The following is a 26,894-nucleotide window of genomic DNA, read 5'->3' as shown; positions in this document are numbered from 1 at the left end:
GTGGCAGAACCACTGAGCCAAATCCGTGGCAGGCCAGTAAACATTCTTTGTGCATGGTTGCCACAAACCTTTGCAGAATCTATAAAATGCAATAACACAAAGTATGACTGATTTTTAAATAAATACTATATAGTGTTTATAGCCTTTTGACTGTATTGGTAAATCATCGTATCTGTTTACATACAATATTCTTTTTGTGGTGTCCAATCTCATGACTAAGTTGATGTTTCCCAGATTTGTTTCTGTGGTTTAGACTTTATCCCTGGACTGCAGACTCATATCCAGATGCCTTTTAGATATTAAATAGACAAAAGATGTTTGAAAACTAAACTCCTGCAGCCCGGCATGGTGGCGTGTGCCTGTAATCCCAGCACTTGGGAGGCCTAAGGAAGGAGGATCACTGCAAGTTGGAGGCCCACCTAGGTTACATAGTGAGTTCAAGGCCAGCCTGAATTACATAATGAGACCCTGTCTCAAAAAACCAAAAAATAAAAAAAAGTCAAACTCCTGAGCTTCCTGTCTCCTGCTCACTTCTTGTCCATAATGAGTTTTGTTCCTATAGTTGCTCAGCTCATAAACTTTGGAGTCATTCTTAATTCTTTCTCAGCCTACTTATATATTCAAGCTGTTAGCAGGTCCTCTGTAATCTATTTGAGAATTTTATCTATTTTTTTTTAAAGGTAAAGAACTATTTTAAGCCATCATCACACCCTTCTGCTCAAACCTGTCAGATTTTGTTCCTTCTCCCAGGGCCTTGCTTCAGAATTGTTAACTTATAATATGAGCCCCTCATATTAGCATAACACCTCCTTTCGTCTTAGTTCTTTTTTTTTTTTTTCCACTGAGGCCAACTCTAAAGATATTTACTGTTCTCTCCATAGGACCCACTGCCATTCAACTTAGTACAACTGTCCCTCAGTATCTGTGGGGAATGAGTCCAGCACTTGTGTATCAATCTCCTTGATGCTCAAGGCTTTTATATAAAATAGTGTAGTATTTGTATATAAACTATGTACATTTTCCAATTGACTTTAAATCATCTGTGGATTGATTCATAATACTTAGTATAGTATACATACTATGTAAGTAGTTGTTACACTGTATTGTTTAGCAATTAATGGCAAGAAGAAAGTTTGTACATGTTGAGTACATTACAGTCATTGAAAGTCTAACAAAAAGTGTATGACAGCAGCAATATATCAGTTTTGATTTATTTGGGTAAATCCACATTTAGGGAGCCCATAGATAAGGTGGGCCACCTTACACATTTTACTTATTTTTTTATTGTCTGTTTCTGCTATCTAAGATGCAAGTTGCACAAAAGCAGGCCTTTAAAAAATGTGGCTTATTTACTGCTGTTTACTACAGTTTTATTTTTTAGTAAGTGCCTAGTGTTTATTGAATAAATGAGTAACTTTAAATAATAAATTTATTGAATAAATGAATAACTTTAAATGAGAAAGTTTCCCCGTGGTTTAAAATGTATTTTTATTTTGAAATAACTTCACTTACAGAAGGATTCCAAAAATTCTACAAAGAATTCCCAGATATCCCTCGTAGATTTTCAGTTCGCATTTTACTAGTTTTTTTATATATTTTCTCACTTATGCATATACTTGCATTGTGCATGCATACTCTATTAACCTGTATACACAGACATAAATATATATTTTATATTTATATATACAACTATATAATATGCCTGTGATCATTTTTAACCGTTTCAGAGTAAGTTACAGAGATGATACCACTTCAGTCCAATATTTTAGTGCAAATTTCTTTGAAATCAAGATCATTCTTCCACATAATCACAGTATAGTTATAAAAATCAAGAAAATAATGTCGATATACTACTGACTTTGTATGTACAGCTCATTCACATTTGGGTACTTATCCTAGTAATGCCCTAAAGACAAAACATTTTTTTCTCCTCTTTTGGGATCCAATCCAGGATTTCATAAGGTTACCTGTCATGTAAATCAGCATATCTATAACAACCCATTTAAAAGTCTGTAGTCTTATAAAGGATTTGGTTCTATTTGTTTATATTCAACATTATTTTAACTTTCATACTGCATAGACTGAGTAGGAGAGGTAAATAATAGGATACTATTTGTATTTTTAAAATGATCATACATAGATGGAAACTACAAAAATGATTAACAGTGAGATAGGTTCTCAGGTGATTTCATGTATAAAAATTGGATCTTGCACATTAGTTTTATTTAGATTACTGCAGATTATATATAAATATTTTTCATTACCTTAATAGCTGGACAATTCTCTATCATAATTATTGTTGAGGAAATTGTTAAAAAATTTTTGATGTTCTAAACCATGGTGACCATAAACTATCTTGCAAATAAATTTTGCTGCAGAACCATTTTTACATTTTTTAAAACTCTAAATTACCTAAATGTGGAGTTGGTTAGTCAAAAAATATCCCTTAGCCAGGTGAAGGAGTGCATGCCTATAATCTCAGCAGTTTGGGAGGCTGAGGCAGGAGGATTGCAAGTTGAGGTCCTGCCTCAGCAGTTCAACAGTTGGTGTGTATGTTTGCCAGTTACAGAACCAAAAATTTGACCATGCCTATTTTACTTTTGCTTATAGTGACTTAAATATTTGTTAATTTTTAATGAAAATGTCAGTGATTTCTAAAATGTGTCATTTTTATTCCTTTTGTGATTCCTTGTTTATCATTTCCTATACTAGTTTTTTATTTTAAGATTTTAAAAAACAAAGATCTCTTTACAAAAAATAATTTTTATACCATCAGTCTATGTACTTTTGTGATCCCTTGTGAAATGCATTTATTGGTTGAATTTGTATCTTCTTTCTTAAACCAACTTTATTGACTTATTTTCTTAATTTTTCTGTTTGCAATTTCCTGGCTTGGTTTTAGACATACTTATTATTTTTCCTTGAGTTTTAAATTTTTTTGTTTTTTAATTAAATTTTTATATTAGTATGTTTGCACTATATATTTCATTTTGATTTTTTTCTTTTGCTTTGCCAACTGTTTTTAGTACATGTTTGTAATACGTAATGATCATAGTACTTGTGGGAAGTTGGTACATGTACATTCATCTCAAATCTTTTTTTAAAAGAAATTCCCTTCCCCTCTCCTTTCTCCCTCCTCCCTCCATTACGTGGTCCTTTTTCCATGTGCAAAACAATCTGTCTTGCTATTTTCTATTATCTATTTTTTTTTCCTCTTTATAGTTTGGGTTTTTCTTCCCAGAGAAACCATCCAATATTTAAGCTTGTGTGTCTATATCAGTGAATATTATAGTCTTAAGGTGCATCTATTTTCCTACATAAGACTCAAGTTTATCCTTTATGGCAGAGTACTATGGAGTACCTAATTTTTACTTTCATCATGGGAGTTGGTACATGTATATAGCTAACACATGTAATTCTTTTTTTTTTTTTTTTTTTTGGTACCCGGGATTGAACTTGCGTTCTTGCACTTGTGCAGCAGGCGGCAAAACCACTGAGCTAAATCCCCAGCCCACATGTAATTCTTTTTACTTTGTCTTTCCCTCTTCCTCTCTTAGTTCCCTTTCTATTTGCAAAAGATCTAGGTCCCTATTTTCTATTACCAATCTTTTGTTTTGCTTAATTTTGTTAAAGGTTAATGCAGTTCTCCTAGGAACACAGACTTAAAACTTGTGTCATTGCTCAATTTCTTGATTTCCAAGACTCTTCCTCTGAAATTCCTGACTGATGATATTTTTCTTGTAATCTCACAATTGGCTTCCATCTCTCTCCTTCATTTTACATTTCCTAAGTTCCTATATTTAGGCCTTTTTGTATTGGAGCCTGCATTATTATCTTTTACCTTTACTCTTTATGCTATTTTATTCCATCCTAATGCCTGCCAGGTTGATCTCTCTTTCAAAAAACGAGAAAACAACAACAAAACATGTTCCAAAAGCTAGCAGTGTGTTTTTATTTTTAGGTGCACTGTTTTAACCTATTACAACCAATATTTTATTGTTTGTTTTTTTGGACTGGGGATCGAACTCGGGACCTTGAGCTTGAGAGGTAGGCAGCAGAACCACTGAGCTATATCCCTGCCCAATATTTTATTGTTTTGAGATTCATAACCAAATGTATCTCCCTTGTCCTGTATATGGCTTTTGCTTTCCTACTTTTATGCTTTTGCTTATGTTTTAAAATAGGTGTTGATTCCTTTTTAAAATTTTACCAATGGTCATCTTTATGGTACAAATCTTACTAATTTTATGAATCTTATAAATCTCAACTGATTTATTTCAGTAATATTATGGTCCTAAAGTTCATTTGTTTGTGAAACTTTCCCTGATTGTCAGTTCTAGAAATAATCTTTCTCAGAAGCTCTTCTAGCACTTAACCCAAAATTCTGTGTATTTTTATATACTATTGTTTATTATGTTTTTACAACAGCTATTTAAGGTTATCTCTTTATCTTTTAATTATATGTATATGAAGATTTTACATTAAGTTATCCTAAACCCTGTAAATACTGTATGTATTATTTATACAAGGGTAGGAATTTTTTCCTTACATTCATAGGTTATGAATAAAGTCAGATAAGGCACAAATGTAAAGAGTATTTTTCTCTGTTTCCTAAAATTTCTAGGAAAATCATTCCATTTTCAGTCTGTGACTTAAGCTAATATAGGGCTTTTGGGATAGAGTAATTTTTGATAATTTTCCTGCCATTATTTAAAAGTTTATCAGAAATATAGACATACATTTAAATGAAGTAGTAAATAGTTGTAGTAAAGCAGTTATTCTCAAGATTGTTCTAAAACCTGAGGTCATATTGCATAATATTCACTAAGCTATAGTGAAGCCTATTTAGCTTTGTGACTAAGTATATGTGTTTTGAAATGTAATGAATAAAAGTAATGAAATGCATTACTTAATATGCTGTAAAAGGCTTTGTTTCAGGTATTTCAGTTTTGTTTGCCTGTAGATTGTCATTAGCAGTTTTTTCTGTCTTCTGATTTAGCTGCCGCAATGAATTCTGATTTGCATATCACTAGCCCTGTGGACCACACATATTTCATTTACTGTATTTATGAGATTTGAAGCACCTGTATTCTGTTTTTCACCACCAATTGAGAAAATTGTTTTAGGATGTTGAAAAATAAATCTTAAGTTCTTTAAGTTCTTTGCAAGCCATGTCTGGTATTAAGTGGAAAGATGAAGTTTTTCCATATGTCTCATATATGGTAATTGTATGATGAATAAATAAAGATGGGTTCAATAAGTGAGAAAATGTTTTTTAGTAACTTGTATAGATTGAATCACTTCAGTAACATTGGGGATTGGAGTAGCCATAGTAATGTTTCTAGGCACTAAATTTCTTAAAATTAGCTTTAAAAATGACAATGAAAGTGCTCTTTTTATTTTGTGGAATCGTGTTTTAAAAAAAATCCTTTCACAGAATCTTCCCTTTTTAAAATATCACCATTTGCTTTTTGTTGGAGTTCATTTGGCATTTTTGCACAAACGTACAGTATACTTTGATCCCATTGATCTCCTGTATTACCCTCCCTTGCTGTCCCATACACTCCCCTAGCCCCTTCCTCTTTTTTAGTCGTCTCCTTACAATATCATGTCATCTTTTTTTAGTTTCCACATGTTAGGGAAAACATTTGATTCTCGTCTTTCACTACCAAAACCTTTAAATGATTAAGGGTAATATTGAATACTTCAAATCTTCCCACTTTTCAGTTTTTATGTGTTTTGAGACAGTGTTTTCATTCAGAAAAGATTGTTATTTTGTTTTATCTTCCTTTCAAAACTATTAAAATTTGCTGGAAATGAGAATTAGGAAAGAACCAAACATATTTGATTCATTAAAACATTGAACCTCAAGAAACTCACTTCACTGGCAGATTACACAGACTGAAATTGAAAGGATATGCAGTATTGATTTATTAATTTTATTGGTACATTTTAGATACACAATGATTATATTGATTATAGAGAATTTGTACCTGTACATAACATATCTTGTTGTTTTCCCCCAATCCCCTCCTCTCCCTTCAACCCCTCTTCCTCTCCTTAGTTTCAAACGCATGTTTCCATGTTTTTCTCTTTTCCATTCTTTCCTTTTCCCTTCTCCCTTGTTTCCCTTTCTAGCTGACCATTTTCTTCCTATTTCCCAATATATATTATACATTTTGGTCCTCATTTACCCTTTCAGTTTCTCACACCACAGAAACAATGAGATACTTAAATTTGTGTGTCCGATTTACTTAAGAGCATGGTTGTAAGGTGCATCCATTTACCTAGAAATGTCTCAAGTTCAACCCTTTTATGGCAGAGTACTACCCCATTGTATAAAAAACCCTACATCTTTAGCCATTCATCCATTGATGGGCATTTGGACTGCTTTCAAGATTTTGCTGTTATAAATTGTGCAGTTATAAACATGAATGGGGATATATCACTTTGGTATGATGCTTTCAATTCTTTCAGGAAGATACCAAGAAGGGGAATAGCTGAGTCAAATGCAACCTGTAGTTTTACTTTTTGAGGAATCTTCACATTGATTTCCACAATGGTTGCACCAATCTACACCCCTACCAACAGTGGAGAAGGGTTCCTTTTCCCTCACAGCCCTGCCAGTATTTGTTATTGGTTGATTTCTTGATAATAGCCATTCTTTCTGGAGTGAGATGGAATCTCAGTGTTTTAATTTGCATCTCATGAATGACCGTGATGTTGAACATTTTTTCATGTATTTATTTGCCATTTCTACCTCTTCATCTCACAATAGACATGTGTCTATTTTTTTGTACTGGTGATCAAACTCGGGTCCTTGAGCTTATGCAGCAGGTGGCGAAACCACTGAGCTAAATCCCTGGCCCATGTGTCTATTTTAGATGCCCATTTTTGGATTGGGTCTTCAAATTTTGGGGGTCTCATATTTTTTAGTTCTTTATATATTCTACATATTAGTCTTTTGAGAAACAGCTGGCAAAAATATTTTCCCACATTGTGGGTTGTCTCTTTGGTCTGTTGGTGGTTTCTTTTGCTATGCAAGAGCTTTTTAATAGGATGAGATCCTAGTTGTTTATTCTTTGATTCTTGTAAATATTTCCTGTATGATTAGAGTTTTATTTATAAAGTCTTTGCCTACCCCTATATCTTCAAGAATTCTACCTATTCTATGTTCTAGCAGATTTAGTGTTTTTGTTTTAGTATTTAGATGTTTGCTCCATTTCAGTTTTAGTTTAGTGCATAGTGAGAGATACAGGTCTAGGTTTAATCTTCGGCATGTGGAAAGCCAGTTTTTCCAGCACATTTATTAAAGCGGCTATCTTTCTCCCAGTGAAGATATTTGGCCCCTTTGTCATAGAGAAGTTGGTTGAGTGTGTTTCGAGTTGTTTCTGTGTTTTCTCATCTGTTCCATTGATCTTCACGTCTGGGTTTTTTTTTGCCAGTACCATGATGTTTTTATCACAGTAGCTTTGTAGTATAATTTTAGGTCAGAGATTATACTGCCATCTTCCTTACTTTTATTCCTCAGAATTGCTTTTGCTATTTTAGGTCTCTTCTGGTTCCAAATGAATTTTAGGATTGTTTTCTTTAATTCTGTAAGGTATGTATGTTCTTGTTATTTTGATCAGAATTACATTAAATCTTTAGAACAATTTTCGAAGTATAGCCATTTTCACTATATTGGGTCTTCCTACTCAAGAACAAGGGATATCTGGGCTGGGGATTTAGCTCAGTGATGGCTGAGGCCTGCCTTGCAAGTGCTAGATTCTGAATTCGATCCCCATTACCAAAAAGAAAAAAAAGAAGAAATATCTGTCCATTTTCTGATATCCTCTTTGATCACTTTTTTAAGATTATTGTATTAAATATAATGGTCTATTTTGTAGAGCATCCTGTGTGCAGCTGAAAAGAATGTGTATTCTGATGTTGGAGTGTATACCTTCCCTTGAATCCATTCGTTCCAAGGTTTGGTTCAGTTCTATTACTTCTTTGTTGACTTTTGGTCTAGCTGATCTGTCTATTTGTGATAGTGGGGGATTGAAGTCCTCCATTACAATTGTATTAGTGATTCTGGGATTTTTGATGTCTGTTAATATTCATTTTATATACTTGGGTGTGCTGGTTTTTGATGGATATATATTTATGATTGTTAGCGATTTCTCTTGGATTGTTTCCTTAACAAGTATGTAATGACCTTTGTCTCTTCTGATCAGTCTTGGCTTGAAATCCACTTTGTTTGCAAATAGAATAGCCCTCCCTGTTTTTTTCTCCTTCATGTCTCATGGAGTTTCGTTTTCCATCCTTTAACTTTTAGTCCATGAATTTCTTTTTGCGTTAAATGTGTTTCTTGTATGCAGTATGTTATAGGCTCTAGTTTCTTGATCCAGTCTGCCAGTCTGTTTCTTTTGATTGGTGAATTGAAACCATTTGCATTGATGATTATGATGATTCTTGATGTTATGTACTGACTTATCCTTGCCTTGTTGTTTTCCTGGTTTTGGTTCCATTTCTTTCCTCTCTGTTCAATTACTTATCTTGCCTGGTAGATTCACTCTATTGGGCTTCATGGAGTTGTAGTCTTCACAATCTTGTTTCTGTAATATCCTTCAGAACATTTTGGAGTGCTAGTTTGGTAGTCATAAATTTCTTCAGGTGTTCTTTGTCATGGAAGTATCTTATTTGTGAGGTACATCAATTTGGATTGGAGATTGTTTTCTTTTAGGGCTTGAAATAATTCACTCGAAGCTCTCCTTGACTTAAGGGCTCGGGCTGAGAAGTCGGCTGTGATTCTAAGTAATTTGTTTCATTTCTCTTAATAGATTTTAATATTCTGTTCTTGAGTTGAATTGCTAGAACCTTGACTGTTATTTGCCTTGGGGTAGATTTTTGATCATTAAGAGTTCTATATATCTAACTAAAAGTTCTATATATCTTACTTATCTGTATGTCAAATTCTTTTTCCATGCTTAGGAAGTTTTCTACCGTTACTTCTGTGAACAGGTGTTTTGTTTGTTTGTTTTCACTGTCTCCTGCTTTTTCTTTGACATTGATCGATCTTACGTTATTCTTTGCATCATCAAGCAGTGCTGGGATTGATTTTTGTAGCTTCTTGCTATTTTTAAGAAATCTTTCTTTTTATGATGTTAATCTGCAAACCTGTCATCTAGATCTGATATTCTGTCCTTGTTTGATTTTGCTGCATATATTTTCCATAGAAATTTTAATTTCCTGCATATCTGTTTGAATCTGTTTCGTGGGTTCCATTTCTTTCCTATATTGGGAATTCATAGTTTTTGTCATTTTCCTAAGCGCCTCTTTTTTTAAAAAAAAAAATCTGTATGTATAGGAACCAACCCACGAGCTTGAACCTGACCAAGGGGTGATGAAAATGAAAAATAAACACAGAAACAGGTTAAAATCTGAGGAGCCAGAGGGCTCATGTCTCCCTTCAACATATAGCCCAAGTTATTGGAGTATCTTGGCTTTATTCATTCAAGACATGGGCACAAGCATTTAGAGTAACACAGGATTCATTTGTCTCCCACCCACTGTGGTGCTTCTCTGGGTAAACAACTTAACCTCAGGTGTTTTTACTTTTCCCTGCAGCATATTAGCACCCTTGCATGCCTTCTTCTCAGTGCTCACTGAGGAGGCCAATTAGGCCTCATTCTTCCCTTCTGGTCTTCCATATGTATCTACTCTAGATTCACTAACAATGTCCTTTATTATGGTCACCATCTTTTTAAATTCTGAGAATTTTTTTTTTTTTTTTGGTTCTGGGCTATCGAACTTGGGTCCTTGTGCTTGCGAGGAAGGCAGCAGAATCACTGAGCTAAATCCCTGGCCTTTTTTTTTTTTTTTTTGGAGAAATTATTTCTAATTTGAAATTTTCTAGAGCCTTATTCATCTGCCTTGTTACCTCCACTGTTAACAATTTGGAGAGATCGGGTGGATGGCTTTTGAATTGTTCCACCTCACTGCCCCCTAGGTTTGCCTTAGGTGAGTTGGAAGCCTGGAGTTGCATGTTGCCTCCATGTCTTCTCCTTTTCCTTTTTTAAAAAAATTTGGTTTAGTTTAGTTTTGTTTTGTTTCTTCATTGATGCTTGTAAATTGCTTGTGGTAGGTAGCTTATTGCTAGTATCGAGAACTCCTTAGGAAATGACTACTTTTCAGAGATTCTTTTAGGTATAGCTGGCTTTTGGATTTTGAGTCTGTTGCAAGATCTTACCTCTTCAATTTATTGATAATGAGAAGTTGCAGTCTATTTGACCTAGCCTCTGGTACTGAGAAGTTGCCATTTGACCTAGCCCCTGGTACTTTGGTACTGGCCTATAGTATTGTTTATGATCCTCAGGCCATCTCAGTCTTGGCATACAAGGAGGAACAACTGATTAGAACAACTATGTCACTTGGCTAATGTGGTTAAATCAGTAATAACAGTAGCATGAAGCACAGCCTAGAAAATGCCAAACTGTTGTAACTATTAATTGCTAACTTCAACCATATGAACAAGATTAATAGTTATGTGACTAAACTAAAACAAACCAGAAAATTGTATTCAGTTAATATCCCCTCAGTAGAGCAATTTTACCCTTAGTGGAGAAAATTTAAAAAGTGTAAGAGGAAAAAATAGAGAAATAGAAGGTGAGAAAGAGATTAGAAGCAAGACTGAAGGACAATGATTATGCAAGCTTTGGGAAACTTGTGAAGAAGGAGGTAAAGAAGGAAGAAACAGGAACAAGAACAGAACAAAACAAGCTCTAGAAACAATGTTCACTCTCATAAAAACAAGAAGAAGCAGTTCAAGTCAAAGAAAATAAAGGCAAAGAAAGGAAAGGAGAAAAAATTCTCTACTTGGGTGTATCTCTGCTTTCTCTGGTAGACAAAGAGGGCAGACAGAGCTCAGATTGGTGTTGGTTGATCTCAAGCCTGCAGTTGCCGGGGATTTAGCTCAGTGGTTTTGCCACCTGCTGCGCAAGTGCAAGGACCCAAGTTGGATCCCCAGTACAAAAAAAAAAAAGCCTGCAGTAGAATTACGGCAGTGGGGTGATGGATATTCTTAGCAACTGTGTGCTTCAACTCCACTGAAGTTTAGTCTGCTTCTGGTTTCCAGCTGTGAGGCTGGGACCCAGTTTGTTCACCACAACTCTCTAGATGACTCTTGATGGCTTGAACTCAGCTTTCTGACCTTTGGTGGCCTCCCGTGACTGCTTCTGACCCTGACACTTTTAGCTCAAAGATGGAACCAGCCCACTGCTGCTCTGAATCCTGGGTTCAGTTGGCTGTTTTCCAGAATGGCACCTGGCCAATTGCCCTGTCCTGTGGATGTTTGAATTGGAATCACTCACCAGCCACTACAGTTTCCAGAGTCCACTGCTCTGTTCCACTGGTGTGTTTCTCCACAGAGGCCTCTGGAGTTACCTGTAGTCACTGTGCTTCTGTAGGTTTCCACTGCCTCTCTTTATGCTGACAGCCAGGTTTCAGGGAGATAGTGCCATTTGCCACCTCCTTCTTCTGCATTGAGGTCCCTCTCTTCATTCTCCTTGTGGGCTCCAATTCTCACTTTGGATCTTTGCCACATCCTGGGGACTCAGTTCCCTTTTTTCTCTTCCTTGAGTTGCTGTATTTCAATGTCTGGACTCCCAAATCTTGGAGAGGCTGATTTACTGCTGTTCATCACTCTGCCATCTTTGCAGAAGTCCTACAGTATCTGATTTTAAAATATACTCCAGAGCCATAGTAATAAGAAAAGTGTGATGGTGACATATGTAGATCATTGGAATACCATGGTGGGCCTAGAAATAAATGCATACACCTATGGCCAACTGATTCTCAACAAATGCACTAAAAACACACATTGGAAGAAAGCCTTTGGATCAAATGGTGCTGGAAAAATTGATTATCCAGATGTGAAAGGTTCAGTGTGGATCAATGTCTCTTATCCAGATTAAACTCATCTCAAAAAAATGAAAGACCTAAATGTAAAGCCTCATATTTTGAGGCCACCAGAAGAGAAATCATAGGGGAAGCACTACAAGATATTGACACAGGCAGAGATTTCCTAAGTAATACTTAGGTATATCCAAAGCAAGAATTGACAAATAGAGTTCCTTCACATTAAAAAGCAAAAGAAATGGGCCAGGGATTTAGCTTAGTGGTGCTGCCGCATGCCTCGCAAGTGCGAGGTCCTGAGTTTGATCCCCAGTACCAAAAAAGAAAAGAAAAAAAAAAGAAACAACATAGCTGAAGAGACAGTCTACAGAATGGAAAAATCTTTCCCAGTCATTCATCTGGTGGAGGACTCATGTCTATAATATATAAAGCACTCAAAGAATTTATACCAAGAAAAGAATAAGTAATCCTGTCAGGCATGTAAGTGATCTGAGCAGACACTTCTCAAAAGAAGAAATGGCCAATAAATACATGAAAAAATGCTCAACATTTTTAGCTATGAGGAAATGAAAATCCAAAATGCATTTAGGATCCATCTTACCCTAGTCTGGAGGTGGTTGTTAAAACAAAGCAAAACAAATGCTGGCAAGAATCTAGGGGAAAAGGAGCCCATTTACACAATTGGTGAAAATGTACATTAGCACAGCCATTATGGAAAACAGTTTGAAGATTCCTCAGAAACATAAATATAGAACTACCATGTGATCTGGCTGTATCACTCCTAGTATGTAACCAAAGGAAATGAAGTTAGCAGACATAAGAGATAGCTGCATACTCACGTTTATTGAGGCATTTTTCACAATAGTCATACTATCCTATCAGCCCAGGTGCTGCCAACCAATGAATGGATTAAAAAATATGGTATATACACACAGTGAAGTCTTATTTAGTTATCGAGAGGAATAAAATCTTGTCATTTACTGGGAAATAGATGCTACTGAAAGTCATTGTTTTAAGCAAAATATCCCAGAGACAGGTAAGTATCTGATGTCTTCTCTCTAATATAGAATCTAGAATTCAAGAGGGAAAAAAAGACATTAGGATAGTAAAGGCCTACTTCTGAAGAATATAACAGGGATGAATGAAGTGTGGAGAAGGAGAAAGGGGAGGTTAAGAGAGGGCAGCTGGATACCACCCTGAATGTGCCCTCCACTGGATCTCATCTGATCTTGGAAGAGAGGGCAGCTGGGAGGGTGGTTATAATCAAAGCACAATATATCCATGTGTGGAAATGTCACAGTGAAATCCATTAATATGCATTAATAAACAATGTAAATGAAATGTGTACTAAGTTACTGGCCTAGTTAAGTGCACAGTGAAGAGCTGACCATTGTACTCATATACAATATGATTAATTTGTATATTTTAAGTATATAAACACAATAAAGACCTACAGATCCATATTCTCTTAATACATGTCATCACAAAGAATAAACCTGAATGCACATCTTAAGCAGAAATGCAGCATCTCTTAAATGTCTCAACTATTAATAAGTTTGTAGTTCATGTTTCATTTGTTCATTTCTTTAGCATTTATTTAGAAAGAAGCACACAGAAAATATTAACAGCATAACCTGGAATCAAAATCTCATGTTTGAATGTGACTTTACAACTTCCTAATAAGCCTGTACATACAACTCTAGTATTTTTGTTATAAACTCATCACCCATAATGAAGATTAGGATAGGCAGTTGGCCCTGTAAGGATTTGACGTTTATGAATTGAAAACATTTGTAAAAAATACATATTAAAATACAGTATATAAATTTTTTATGATGCATTTACATTATATTATTATAAGTAATCTAGAGATGATTTAAATACACAGTACACAGTATAGGAGAATGTCCATAGATTATATGCAAACACTACACCATATAAAGAACTCGTAACATTCACAGGTACTATCTCTCTGTGATACTGAAGATTGTCGATCATTTCCAGCTCTAGAAAAGCTTTCTTGTGGCCTTCCAGTCCTGCTGTTTTGACTTGTGTAAAATTAGACTTCTTGCAAATGCATTTGTAATATGTTTTGTATGATTTATTCTTATATATAGGAAGGTGTGTTATTTGCATGATCAGTCACAATAGTATGCTGCTTAATACATCATTGAATGAATATACTTCTGTTTAGTCATTTTGTTTATGCACATTGGTTTGGTTTTTGGTTATTATGCATAAAGTTACTATTAACATTCTTGTACAAGTCTTTTTTGAGGTATTAGTGTACATTTCTTTTGAGTATATATGCAGGAGTAGAATTAATGATCCATGAGAGGTATGTATATGTATCTGAATTTAGTGTGGGTACAGGTAAATATTTTCCAAAGCAAGTCCATTTGTCCATTTGTTCCACATTATACCAATGCTTGATTTTGTCAGTCATTTATTTTAGCCTTTCAGATGGGTATATGATGGTATATGATTTTTGGTTTTATTTGTATTTTTCTGATTATGATATCGAACGCCTTTTGATAGGTTTTATGGCCATTTTTAAGTTGTCAGTTAAAAATTTCTCTGAAACTTTTATATTTATATTCTCCAAATTCCAGCAGTTTCTAAAAAGATGGTAATCATTCTAAAGTGTGCACAGGAAAACAAATTCTCAAAAGAGATAAAACCAATACTGAAGAAGTAAAAAGCTGGAAGGTTTTAAATAGTTTTCAAGTCTTACTGTAAAGCTATGGTAACAAAAGCAAGTTGGTATTTACACAAAGAGATCTATGGGATAGAAGTAGAGTCCAGAGACAATTGATTTATGATAAAAGCCCCACTTTAATGAAGGATAATAAAAGATGGTGCTGGGGCACTTACTTTCATGTATTGAAAAATAAAGTTTTCTTTTACAGATTGTGCCTTTTGTGTTTTAAGAGATTTAAACTCAAGATCACTATGTATTTTCCTTATAGTTACTGCTATTAGGTGTGATTCTAGATCTAGTTTAAGTTTATTTTGTATATGGTGGGATGTAGTGTCTCATGGTTTCTGTGCTATTTGAAATAAGTTTCAGTGATCGTGACCCATTATTCCTACATATGTAAATGTATTTTTCCTAAGAAGCTTATGTAAACATTATATAATTATGAAAATCAGAAATGAATTCCAAGTTTTCCAGTTGTTTCAGTGTTTTTCCAGCCTAGTATACAGCCACACACAAACCATTGTATTTATTTGTTATGTGTTTAATTTCTATTAATTTGCAGTAGTTCCTCATTTGTTCTAATTTTTATCATCTTGACCTTTTCTTTTGGTACCAGGGATCGACCTCTGAACCTTGCGTTTGCGAGGCAGGTGCCGGAACCACTGAGCTAAATCCCTGTCCTCATCTTGACCTTTTTGAAAATTACACTAGGACATTTGTCTAATGATCCTGCATTTGTTTTCTCATGATTAGATTCCGATTGTGTGCATTTGGTAATGACATATATATAATTATCTCACTTGGTCTTTATAAAAATTTCAAAAGAGAATAAGCGAGACTATGAGAGAACACATAGAAACTAGATGTGCACACTAAATTAAGAGAAATAACTGCTTATCATTAATCAAACATTGATTTCCTAGTCAAGTAGTATATGGGGGAGATGAACTAAGCTGTTCATGTTCCACCAGGAAAACTTTGTAGGATCAGGTAACATTTAGAGTAATGTGCAGGGTCTATGCTAAAGCTATCATGTGGGTTATCTGACATGGAGTTATGGGGTTCTCATCTAATGTGGACTTAAGAATAGGGCTTAATCCTTGGGTTAACTTAACAAGAAGGCAGTGTACTCTGCCTTCAGAGAAATTGGGTTACTGACTTGTTTACTAAGGCATGGGAAATTAAGGGATGGACTCATTTCTTGAGTTGGCAAATCAGAAGCAAGTTTAAAATGGAACTTCATCAATTTCTTTCATTCAAGAGTATCATCAGATTCTTGTCCAGAATAGAATTATTGCTGCAGGTGCCAAAAAATTAAGTAAAATAAGGAACAGAACCTGAAAAATCAAAAGTCATCAAACATTTCTATATGCCTTATTGTCCTTTAAAATAACTGTCATAATGCCACCCCCTTCCTCTTCTCTCTCTTCCCTTTTTTTCCTTCATGGTGCTCATGTTCAAACTATGCCTCACACATGGCAGGCGAGTTAGCTACAATTGATCTACATGCCCAGTTCAAAAAGAATTTTAGTTTTTGTACTGAGGATCGAACTCAGGGACCTTGCACATTGTAGACAAGCACTTTGCAGCTGAGCTACATGTCCCCATCCTTATGATTCTCATTTTTTGTTTCTATATATTTAAATGTTTCTGGAAGGCATGTAAGAAATTAATGATTGTCTTTTAGGAAAGGAAGTTTCTGGCATGGAGACAAGACTGGGAAGCAAATTTCCATTGTATAAGTTGTATCACCTCTTCAGATGTAAATGTTATTATATTTCTAGTCAGTAAAGAAAAATAACATTTTTGAACATATGTTCTTCATACATATTCTACTGGGAAGATACTTATTATTCTATAAATTGTAGAGATTAAACTTGTTAGAAGGGTCCATAATTTCGAGTCCAAAGAAATAGGGCATATACGTTAAAGAATTATGTTTTCTGCCAATATTAAATGGATGAGTATGCAGAATTGCAACCTGTGAAGTTGGACCTGGTACACATGATTGAATAGTAGTATTGGTAGCCTTACTTTCTGTGCAAGGACTTTGGACAATAGCTTACTAATGAGAAACATTGAAGGTCAGATATTACTAAATAAGGGTATGATGAGATTAGTTTTGTGTTATAAGCATCACTGTGATTATAATATTAGAATAGGTTGACACTGAACAGAAACATGTCAGCCACATAAATTTAAAACTTTCTAATAAGTAACAAGAAATGAAACTAATTTTCATATTTATCAAATCAGTATTTTGATTATACAAAATACAATTTTATCAGTGTAGATTTGTTAATGAGATACATGCTATTTGAAGTTAGAGTTACTATGTTGGATGATGTTGGTAAGGGATAGGAAAATTAAGATGTAGTTGATAGAATTGTCATCAATAATTTAAACAAAGTTTAAAGAATTACTATTTGAAAGTCATTTGTCATTTAGGAATTGTAAGTTAAGACAATGAGATACTATTGTATCACTATTAGAATAGCTAAAATCCCCAAACTGAACAATAGTAATTTCCTGACAAGGATGTGAAGCACTAAGATATCTCATTCATTGTTATTGAATATAAAATAGCCACACTTTAAAGACAGTTTTGTATAAAGCTAAATGTTATCTTTTGGAATATTTTAGCAGTTGTACTATTGCATGTATACACAGCTGATTTTAAAATCATGTCACACTGAAACCTGTTTGTGAAAGTTTATAGCAGCTTTACTTACAATTGCTAAACATTACTGGTCAAGACGTCCATCATTAAGCAAATGCATAATGAAGTGTGGTACATCTATACAATAAAATGTTGTTTAGAAGTAAGAAGAAAATGTTCCACTTAGCCACTAGAAGACATAATTTTAAATGCATATTGTTCAAGTAAAAGATGCCAGTCTATAAAGGATATATATTGTGGAATTCCTTTTTCATGGATATCTATAAGAGACAAAAATATGACAACTATTTAAAAAAAATCAGCAATAGGAAGGGGAAGGGTTGTGAGTGAAACACAGGATTTTTTGAAGTAATGAAATTCTTTACCTTGATACCATAATTGTGCATATACAACACTGAATTGGTAAAACCTACAGAACTTCATAATACTAAGACCAAATTTTGTCCATTTATACTCTACTGGGTGTATTTGTCTTTGGAGCAAATCTTAGTGTTCATATGTTCATCTCTATTATCATTTTCCAATAAAAGGGGCTGAGTCTTTGTAATATTGGTTGATTGTAGGACTGGGAAAGGGATTATTCAAGGTGAGCCTTGAGTATCTTATAGTACTAGTAAGTAGCCAAGTTGTAAAATAACAAAACAGAAAACCTCTACACAATGATAGGACATACTGAACACAGGAGTCCAGTGAGAGAGCTCCCAGTAGCCAAAGCTGAAACAGTTTGAACAGCAAAATAAAATGCCATGGAATTGTAACCCAGAATGCAAAACAAATGTTGATGTGCCCATATTTAAGTTGTTGAATACATAAGTTGGACAAGAATAGAAAAATGTCCCATTTGGAAGAATTCTGATAATTTATGTAATTGTAAGTGTGGGCTATGTGTAGTGACTTTCTTCCTAAAAGTACATGTTGGAAAAGGAACTAAAAATAAATTAATAGTGGAGAAATGTAACAAGTATTACTTGAGATTTGTTAAGGTCAGCAGGAACAGTGATGTGTCGTATTAATAGTATATACCTTTATATTCTTTAGATGATAACTACTCTTTTCTTCTCCCTCAAACCTATAATTATAGTCCTATGACAAAAACAGAAAATTTGAAATGAGGGACCTTGGGAAAATACCTAATAAATGTTCCTCAGAATTGCTAAGATCATCAAAAATCAAGAGAATCTGGGAAACTGTCCCAGACAAGAGGAGCTTAGAGGGAAGACACAATGACTAAATGTAGTGTGAGATGCTGGATGGTTTCCTGGGTCTAGGAAAGGTCATCAGACAAGAAGGGAAATCTGAATCAGGTGTGGATTTTTTTTTTGATATACCAAATAAGCTAATTAGTGGATATGCTGCATAATATGTTAATAATAGGTTAACTAGGTGTGAAGTATATAGAAATTCCCTGTGCTGTCTTCATACTTTTTTTTTTTTTGGTACTGGGGATTGAAGTCAGGTCCTTGGGCTTGCGCAGCAGGCGGCAAAACCACTGAGCTAAATCCCTGGTCCTATGCTTTTTTTGGTAAATCTAAAACTGTCTTAAGAGTAGAATATTTAAAATTACAGGAATTAATTCATTACATACTAATCCACATAGAAAATTGTGGATTTTGTGCGTATTTTGTGTGATTCCCTGCTATGCTTTATAGTATTCCTTTATTGCCCTCTAATACTGCAGCAGATGCCAAAAGAGTAGTGTTTATTTTTTGTTTTGATTTTTGAGACAGGGCCTCCCTATGTAGTTCAGGCTGGCCTTGGACTCACTATGTAGCCCTGGCTAGCCTCCAACTCAAAGCAATCCTCCTACCTCAGCCTTCTGAGTGCTGGAATTACAGGCGTGCACCACTACACTTGGCAAGAGTAGTGTTTATAAGGTTCAGTTCCAGCACCACAAAGCGAGACAAGGATAGATTTGGAGACAAGGGATAATTGGTAATTGGAACAGGGAAGAGAAGATGCTTAAGACTTCAGAGTAACACTGATGGGTAGGGACTACAATAAAGCAAGGAAAAAGATACCTGAAAGGAAGGAAATTGCATGGCCTCTTTAAAGTTTTGAGAAATGTCTGGTACATTTTGCAAGTCTGATGCCATTGGTGAGTTTGGCGAAACACAGGGATTATATATGAATGAATGAAATTTACATGATTGAATATAGTGACTACAGTCAGTTTTTCATAATTACTTTTGTCCCAAAAGGTAAAACATTGGTAAGGTGGTGGCTAGGAATAACTTCAAAAACTGGGGTAGAGGATGATGTATTAATTACAGATACAAACTCTTTCGGGCAAGAATGATCATATGCTTTGTTTACTGCTATATAACCAGTATCTAGAATGGTTCCAAATATGTTCACAGTGTATTTGTTGTCTGACCAAGAAATACACGTGCCCCTTCAGTAGGGGAAAAAGTTGAATATATAGTATTTTCCAGGAATGTTTTATTGAATAAAGTTTCTGAAGAAATAGGAAAACATTGAGAAAGGTATAAAGTAGGAAATGTCAGTAGTGGGCATGGTTAAAATAGTCACCATTGATAATTTTTAGCATAATAGTCAACATTTGAGCTTTATTTTTATAGCTTTTATGTATGAACTTATGTTTGGTTGTTTAAAGTATATTTTTATCACTGAAAACAAATTGGAAATTGCCTGTTTTTGATTTGGTATTTATTTTTTATTTGTAATAGTGCTAAAATGGATCAGATATAATTTGGGATCATTTGGTATAAAGCAAAAAATAAGCTGCATTTAATATAATTTTTCTTTATCGTTTTATTCAGTCTACAAATAAGAAACCTCGAAAATCTCCAGGGGAGAAGAGCAGAATTGAAGCTGGAGTTAGAGGAACAGGACGTGGAAGAGCTAATGGGCACCCTCAGCAGAATGGTGAAGGGGAGCCTGTCACATTATTTGAGGTGGTGAAACTGGGGAAAAGTGCAATGCAGGTAAATTTTAATAATTTTTATTTTGTGTATAATACAAGGTGTTCAGTAACATGTAGGATTTGTCAGTGACTGTGTTGACACTTTGTAGAATTAAAAAATTTTTTTTGATGTTACTAGAAATTGAAACAAAGATTTTGCTCTTGCTAATAAGCATATTCCCTGTCACTAAGATACCCTCCCCCCAAACTCCTGTACTCTTTATTATTATGTAACCAAATGTGTTTATTTTTAAAGGTTTTTGTTTGGGAAAAATTTGAAGAAAGCATTTTAATAGTAAGGATATACTTTAGTGAAATTGTGCTAAGTAAGCTGACCAATATACAATAGGAGATGCCCAAGAGAATTTTTACTGCCTTGATAACAGTTTTTAGAATTTGGTTTAATATAAAAAATGTGTATTGCAAAATATTTGTCTAACAGCAAAGCAGTCTTTTATAACTTTTATCTATTGTCATTTACTCAGCAATTAACTTTTGTATGTGAATGATTTTATTTGCTTTATTGGCTTCTTAGTAATTTATTATAAGGATACTTTCTTTTAGTATTGTCATTTTTTTACTATTGTGAAGTTTATGTTTGTATCTATTCATATTTTTTCACTTTAAAATACTACGGTGCAGTTATTTGCTTATAAGGTATTTTAAAACTGAATACATAAATACCATATTTCTTTCCAAGAAATTGAACTAGATTACCTTTCACTGGCAATATGGCAGTGGTCCCATGTTTCTTTGTACCAGTGCTAACAGTTAGATATTTTATACTTATAAATCATTTGATATCATAGTTGAAAAATTATAATTCATTATGATTTTAATGTGCAATGTTGATCATCAGTGATTGGTAATGTATTAAAATATTTATTTATTTGCTCATTTTAAAATTTCATTCTAAATTTAAGTTACGTTATTTAACAAAATGACTTTTAAAACCAAGACAGTTTATCATTAGTATACGTTTTATTTTAAATCTGTGGTTTATCTTTGAAGCTTTCACAGAAAATTCAGTGTTTATTGCTTTTTGTGAAAGTTGTCTGGTTGATGTGATAAAGGGTCTTGGAATTTGTATGTTAGAATGATGTGAAGAGCCCGCTGCAGACAGGCAGGTCTGCAGACGCCCTACGGAGGTCGCGAGTCCTGTGGAACATGCCAAATTAGCCCGCTGCAGACAGGCAGTTCTGCTCACGCCTTACTGAGGTCGTGCGTCACACGGAACAGGCTGAATCAGCCCGCGCCCCGGAAAAAACTCCACTGGACCCCCCCCCCCCCCGCCCCGTACAGCCACCTGGTTCCACACTACAAAGGCGCAGAGGACACCGGACCACCAGACCATGGTACTGAGTCCCGGCACAGAGGTAGGGGCTTCTGAGACGCCATCCCACTGCTCCTGGTCCAGAGGAAGGGGTTTCCCTGCTACCATCCCTCCCGCTGCTCCCAGCCCATAGGAAAGGGCTTTTGGGCCACCATCCCTACAGCTGCTCCCTGGCCCCTGTCCCACCTCTTCCAGCTCAGAGGAGGTAATCTGTGCAGGAGCCAACAGCGCCCCCCCCCCCCCCCCCCCGCCCAGTCGAAATGAGAAAACATGTAAATAAGTCTCAAAACTAGACTTCCAGATCACCTACAGAAACCCCAAAGGGAAATGAGATGAAACACTCTGATACTTAACCACCGGGACCCACTGAACTGGCAACAAAAGGGGATCTGGAAAAAATGAAATCAGAAATAATTTCTCAGATAACAGGAGAAATTGTGCCCCTAGTGCAAGACATGATTAATAAATCTAGAGAGGAGCTGAGGAACATGATGGAATCTCAACATAGGAAACAAATGGAATCCATAAAACAGATGCAAATAGATTTCCAGGACATGAAAAACTCCATTGAAAGTCTACATAGCAGAATGAGCCAATGTGAGGACAGAATTTCAGATATAGAAGATAAGATTGCAATTAATGACCAGGAAAAGAAAAATTGCTTCAAAATTCTAAGGGCACATGAGAAATCAATCCAGCAGCTGCTACATGATGCAAAGAAGAATAACAGCATAGGACTGATTGGAGTCAATGAAGAAACAGGAGAGAGTAGAGATGACATAAAAAAACTCTTCACAGAAATAATGGCAGAAAACTTCCCAACCAGGGGAAAAGAGCTTGACATACAGATAAGTGAGGCATACAGGACTCCAAATAGCCTTGATCAAAAAAAATCTACACATAGGTATATAATTGTTAAGATTCCAGAAACTCAACGGAAGAACAAATTTCTACAAGCAGTTAAAGAAACAAATCACATACAAAGGAAAGCCCATCACAATCACAGCAGACTTCTCAACACAAACCATCAAGGCAAGAAGAGCTTGGAGTGACATATTCCAAGCCCTAAAAGAAAACAGCCTCCAACGCAGATTGATATAGCCTACAAAACTATCTTTCAAAATGGATGGAGAAATAAGATACTTTCATGACAAAGAGCACCTTAGGAACTTCATGAATACCAAACCAGCACTCCAAAGAATTTTACACAATATCCTAGGAACAGACATGGAGGATCACAACCCCAGGAAGCAAAGCAGAATGAACCCATCTGGCATGACAAGAAATTAAATGGAAAGGGGGAGAACCCAACAAAAAGAAAAAGTCATGGCAATGACAAGTCAATACGTTTCAGTTACAGCCATCAACGTTAATGGTCTCAATTCACCAATCAAAAGAAATAGACTGGCAGAATGGGTCAAAAAGCAAAATCCAACAATATGCTGCATGCAAGAAACACACTTAATTCAAAAGGAAACTCATAGACTGAAAGTTAAAAGGTGGAAAACAATACTGCATGCAACAGGAACCCGAAAAAAGCAGGAGTAGCTATCCTCTTTGCAGATCAAGTAGATTTCAAACCAGCACTAATTAAGAGAGATGAAGAAGGACACTACATCCTTGTAAAGGGAAGAATCCAAGAGGAAGAGATGACAATCAAATATCTATGCACCAAACACTAGTGCACCCAACTATATAAAACAAATACTAATGGACATGAAAAGTCATATCTGCACTAATACAATAGTAGTGGGGGACCTCAACACCCCACTGTCACAAATAGATAGATCAACTAGACTAAAAAATAATGAAATACTAGAACTCAAACTCTTGAACAAATGAACTTAACAGATATTTACAGAGTGTTCCACCCCCACAAAATCAGAATACACATTCTTCTCAGCTGCACATAGGTCATTCTCCAAAATAGACTACATACTCCCACATAGAACATGTTTAAGTGCAAAGGAATTGAAGTTATCCCCTGTATATTATCAGACCATAGTGCGATGAAATTGGAGATCAAGAGCAATACAAACCGCAAGTATTTCATAAACACGTGGAAATTGAACAACACACTTCTGAATAACCAATGGGTCACAGAGGAAATTAAAGAAGAAATCAGACAGTTCCTTCAATTAAATGACAATGACAATACAACATATCGGAATCTATGGGACACAATGAAAGAAGTCTTACGAGGGAAATTCATAGCAGTGAATATGCATATTAGAGCCCAATTAAACAACCTGATGCTGAACCTCAAGCTTCTAGGAAAAGAAGAGCAGGATAACCCCAGAGCTCATACAAGGGAGGAAATTATAAAGATCAGAGGAGAAATCAATGCAACGTACACTAAGAGAATGATACAAAAAATCAATGAAGCCAAGAGTTGGTTCTTCAAAAGAATCAACAAAATTGACAAACCCTTAGCCAACCTTATCAGAAAAAGGAAAGAAAAGGCCCAAATCCATGCAATTAGGAATGCAAAGGGTGAAATTACAACAGACCCAGCAGAAATCCAGAGGATCATCAATACCTATTTCTAGAACCTATACACCAGTAAGATGGACAACACAGAAATGGACAGATTCCTAGATACATATGAATTACCAAAGTTGAACGAAGAAGACCTAAAAATTCTGAACAACCCAATATCAACCAGTGAAATTGAAAATGTAATTAAAAACTTAACAACTAAGAAAAACCCGGGCCCTGATGGCTTCGCTGCTGAATTCTACAAGACCTTTAGAGAGGAACTGCTGCCACTACTGTTTAAACTCTTCAATGAAGTTGAAAGGGAAGTAATACTCCCAAATTCATTCCTGGAAGCAAGCATCACCTTGATCCCAAAAGCAGAGAAAGACCCAACTGAAAAGGAGAACTATAGGCCAATCTCACTAATGAACATAGATGCAAAAATCCTTAATAAGATACTGGCAAACAGAATGCAGAAGATCATCAAGAAGATCATACACCCTGATCAAGTGGGATTCATCCCAGGGATGCAGGGATGGTTCAACATATACAAACCAATCAGTGTAATACAGTATATCAATAGATCCAAAGACAAAAACCATATGATTATCTCCATAGATGGAGAAAAAGCATTTGACAAAATCCAACATGCATTTATGATAAAAACCCTACAAAAAATTGGAATAGATGGTCTCTACCTCAAACTGATAGAAGTCATCTATGAAAAACCAACAGCCAATATCATACTAAATGGGCAGAAACTGAAATCCTTCCCACTAAAATCAGGAAGAAGACAAGGATGTCCACTATCGCCACTCTTGTTCAATATAGTTCTGGAAACATAAGCCTCGGCAATTAGACAAGAGAAAGAAATAAAAGGAATAAAGATAAGAAATGAAGAAGTCATTCTTTGCAGATGACATGATACTCTATATAGAAGACCCCAAGAACTCCACCAAAAGTCTTCTAGACTTAATAACCAAATTCAGTCAAGTAGCTGGTTACAAGATCAACACACAGAAATCAATAGCTTTCCTCTACACCAATGACAGACTCACTGAGAGAGAAATAGGGCAAATAATTTCTTTCACAATAGCATCCAAAAAACTGAAATACCTAGGAATCAACCTAACAAAAGAAATCAAAGACCTCTTCTCTGAAAACTGTGGCACTCTGAAAAGCGAGATTGAAAATGATATCAGAAAATGGACAGACATCCCCTCTTCCTGGGTAGGAAGGATTAATGTAGTGAAAATGGCCATACTTCCAAAACTGCTATATAGATTTAATGCAATTCCAATTGAGATCCCAGCAGCATACTTCATGGACCTTGAGAAAGCAATCCAAAAATTCATTTGGAACAAAAGAGACCCAGAATAGCAAAAACAATTCTAGGTAACAGAGACATGGCAGTGGGCATCACAATTCCCAACCTGCAACTATACTACAAAGCTACTATGATAAAAACAGCATGGTACTTGTGAAGAGACAGACCTGAGGACCAGTGGAACAGATTAAAAGATGCAGAAACAACACCAGACACACTCAGCCATCTCATCTTCTATAAAGGAGCCAAACACCCTCACTGGAGGAAAGATAGCCTCTTTAATAAATGGTGCTGGAAACATTGGGCTTCAACTTGCCAAAGATGAAAACTAGACCTATATCTCTCACCATGCACTAAACTAAAATCAAAATGGATTAAAGATCTACATATTAGAATAGAAACTCTGAACCAGTTGGAACAGAGGTTAGGTAGAACTCTTGAAGACATTGCTGTAGGAAAAGATTTTATGAACAAAACCTCAGTTGCCCGTGAACTAGCACAATCAATCAACAAGTGGGATCTCTTCTTATTAAAAAGCTTCTGCACAGCAAGAGAACCCACCAGCAGTGTGAAGAGACAACCCACAATGTGGGAAAAAATCTTCACCTGCTCTTCCTCAGACAAAGGTCTACTATCTCCAATCTATAAAGAACTTAAAAAGATCAGACCTCTCAAATTTAAAGATCGAATCCAAAAATGGGCATCTGAAATGAGCAGACATTTCTCAGACAAAGAAGTAGAAATAGTAAATAAATACATGAAAAAATGTTCAACATCACTGGTCCTTCGAGAGATGCAAATGAATACAATGCTGAGATTCCACTTCACTCCAGAAAGAATGGCTGCTATCATGAAATCAACCAATAAGAAATGCTGGCGGGGCTGTGGAGAAAGAGGAACCCTTCTCCACTGCTGGTGGGAGTGTAGACTGGTGCTACCACTGTGGAAATCATTATGGAGAGACCTCAAAGAACTAGGACTGGAAATCCCATCTGACCCCGCTGTTCCACTGCTGGGGATCTTCCCCAAAGAATTAAAAGAATCATACCACAGTGATATATGTGAACCCATGTTCATAGCAGCACAGTTTGTGATAGCTAAAACTTGGAAACAGTCCAAATGCCCATCAACTGGAGACTGGATAAAGAAAATGTGGTTTTTTTATAAAATGGAGTCCTACTCAGCCATAAAAAATGAGAAATTAGAGACATTTATAGCTAAATGGATGCACATTGAGACGATACTCTTAAGTGCAATAAATAGGATACACATATAAATATCGAATAATTTCTCTGGTGTGAGAAACTGAAAGTGTAAATAAGGACTAAAATGTATAACAGGTAATGTGAAATAGGAAGAAAAGGGGCAAAGGGGAAGGAAGTGGGAGGGCTAGGGGAAAGGATAGAAGGGAATGGGATTAATATGAGAAAATGGAAAAATAGGAACAAAATCTTTGTAAATAGGGAGGACTGGAGGGGTTGAAGGGAGGCCTGGGCAAGGGTGAAAAATAAGAACCAAGAGAGATTATGGAAAGCTGCAAATTTCCAATGATGAATG

At 35.5% G+C, this 26,894-nt stretch overlaps 1 protein-coding gene across 3 annotated transcripts in view; it reads left to right on the top strand.

The window, feature by feature from the left end:
* The window catches only part of Stag1 (STAG1 cohesin complex component), a 377,958-nt gene that overhangs the window by 107,668 nt on the left and 243,396 nt on the right, over window positions 1-26,894 (top strand). For 2 of the 3 annotated variants that reach the window (XM_021246771.2, XM_087186950.1), the window contains one exon: window positions 20,057-20,221. In XM_021246771.2, the coding sequence (XP_021102430.1) occupies window positions 20,057-20,221 (165 nt within the window). Of the gene's footprint in view, window positions 1-20,056; window positions 20,222-26,894 lie in introns of those variants that run through there. The other variant, XM_013070789.3, reaches the window with a different exon arrangement.

The sequence above is a fragment of the Heterocephalus glaber genome, unplaced genomic scaffold (assembly GCF_053883595.1).
Source record: "Heterocephalus glaber isolate CG9 unplaced genomic scaffold, H.glaber_assembly_v1.0 deba00001504, whole genome shotgun sequence".
NCBI classification, from domain to species: Eukaryota; Metazoa; Chordata; class Mammalia; order Rodentia; family Bathyergidae; genus Heterocephalus; species Heterocephalus glaber.
This window is presented reverse-complemented; position numbering and strand designations above follow the sequence as displayed.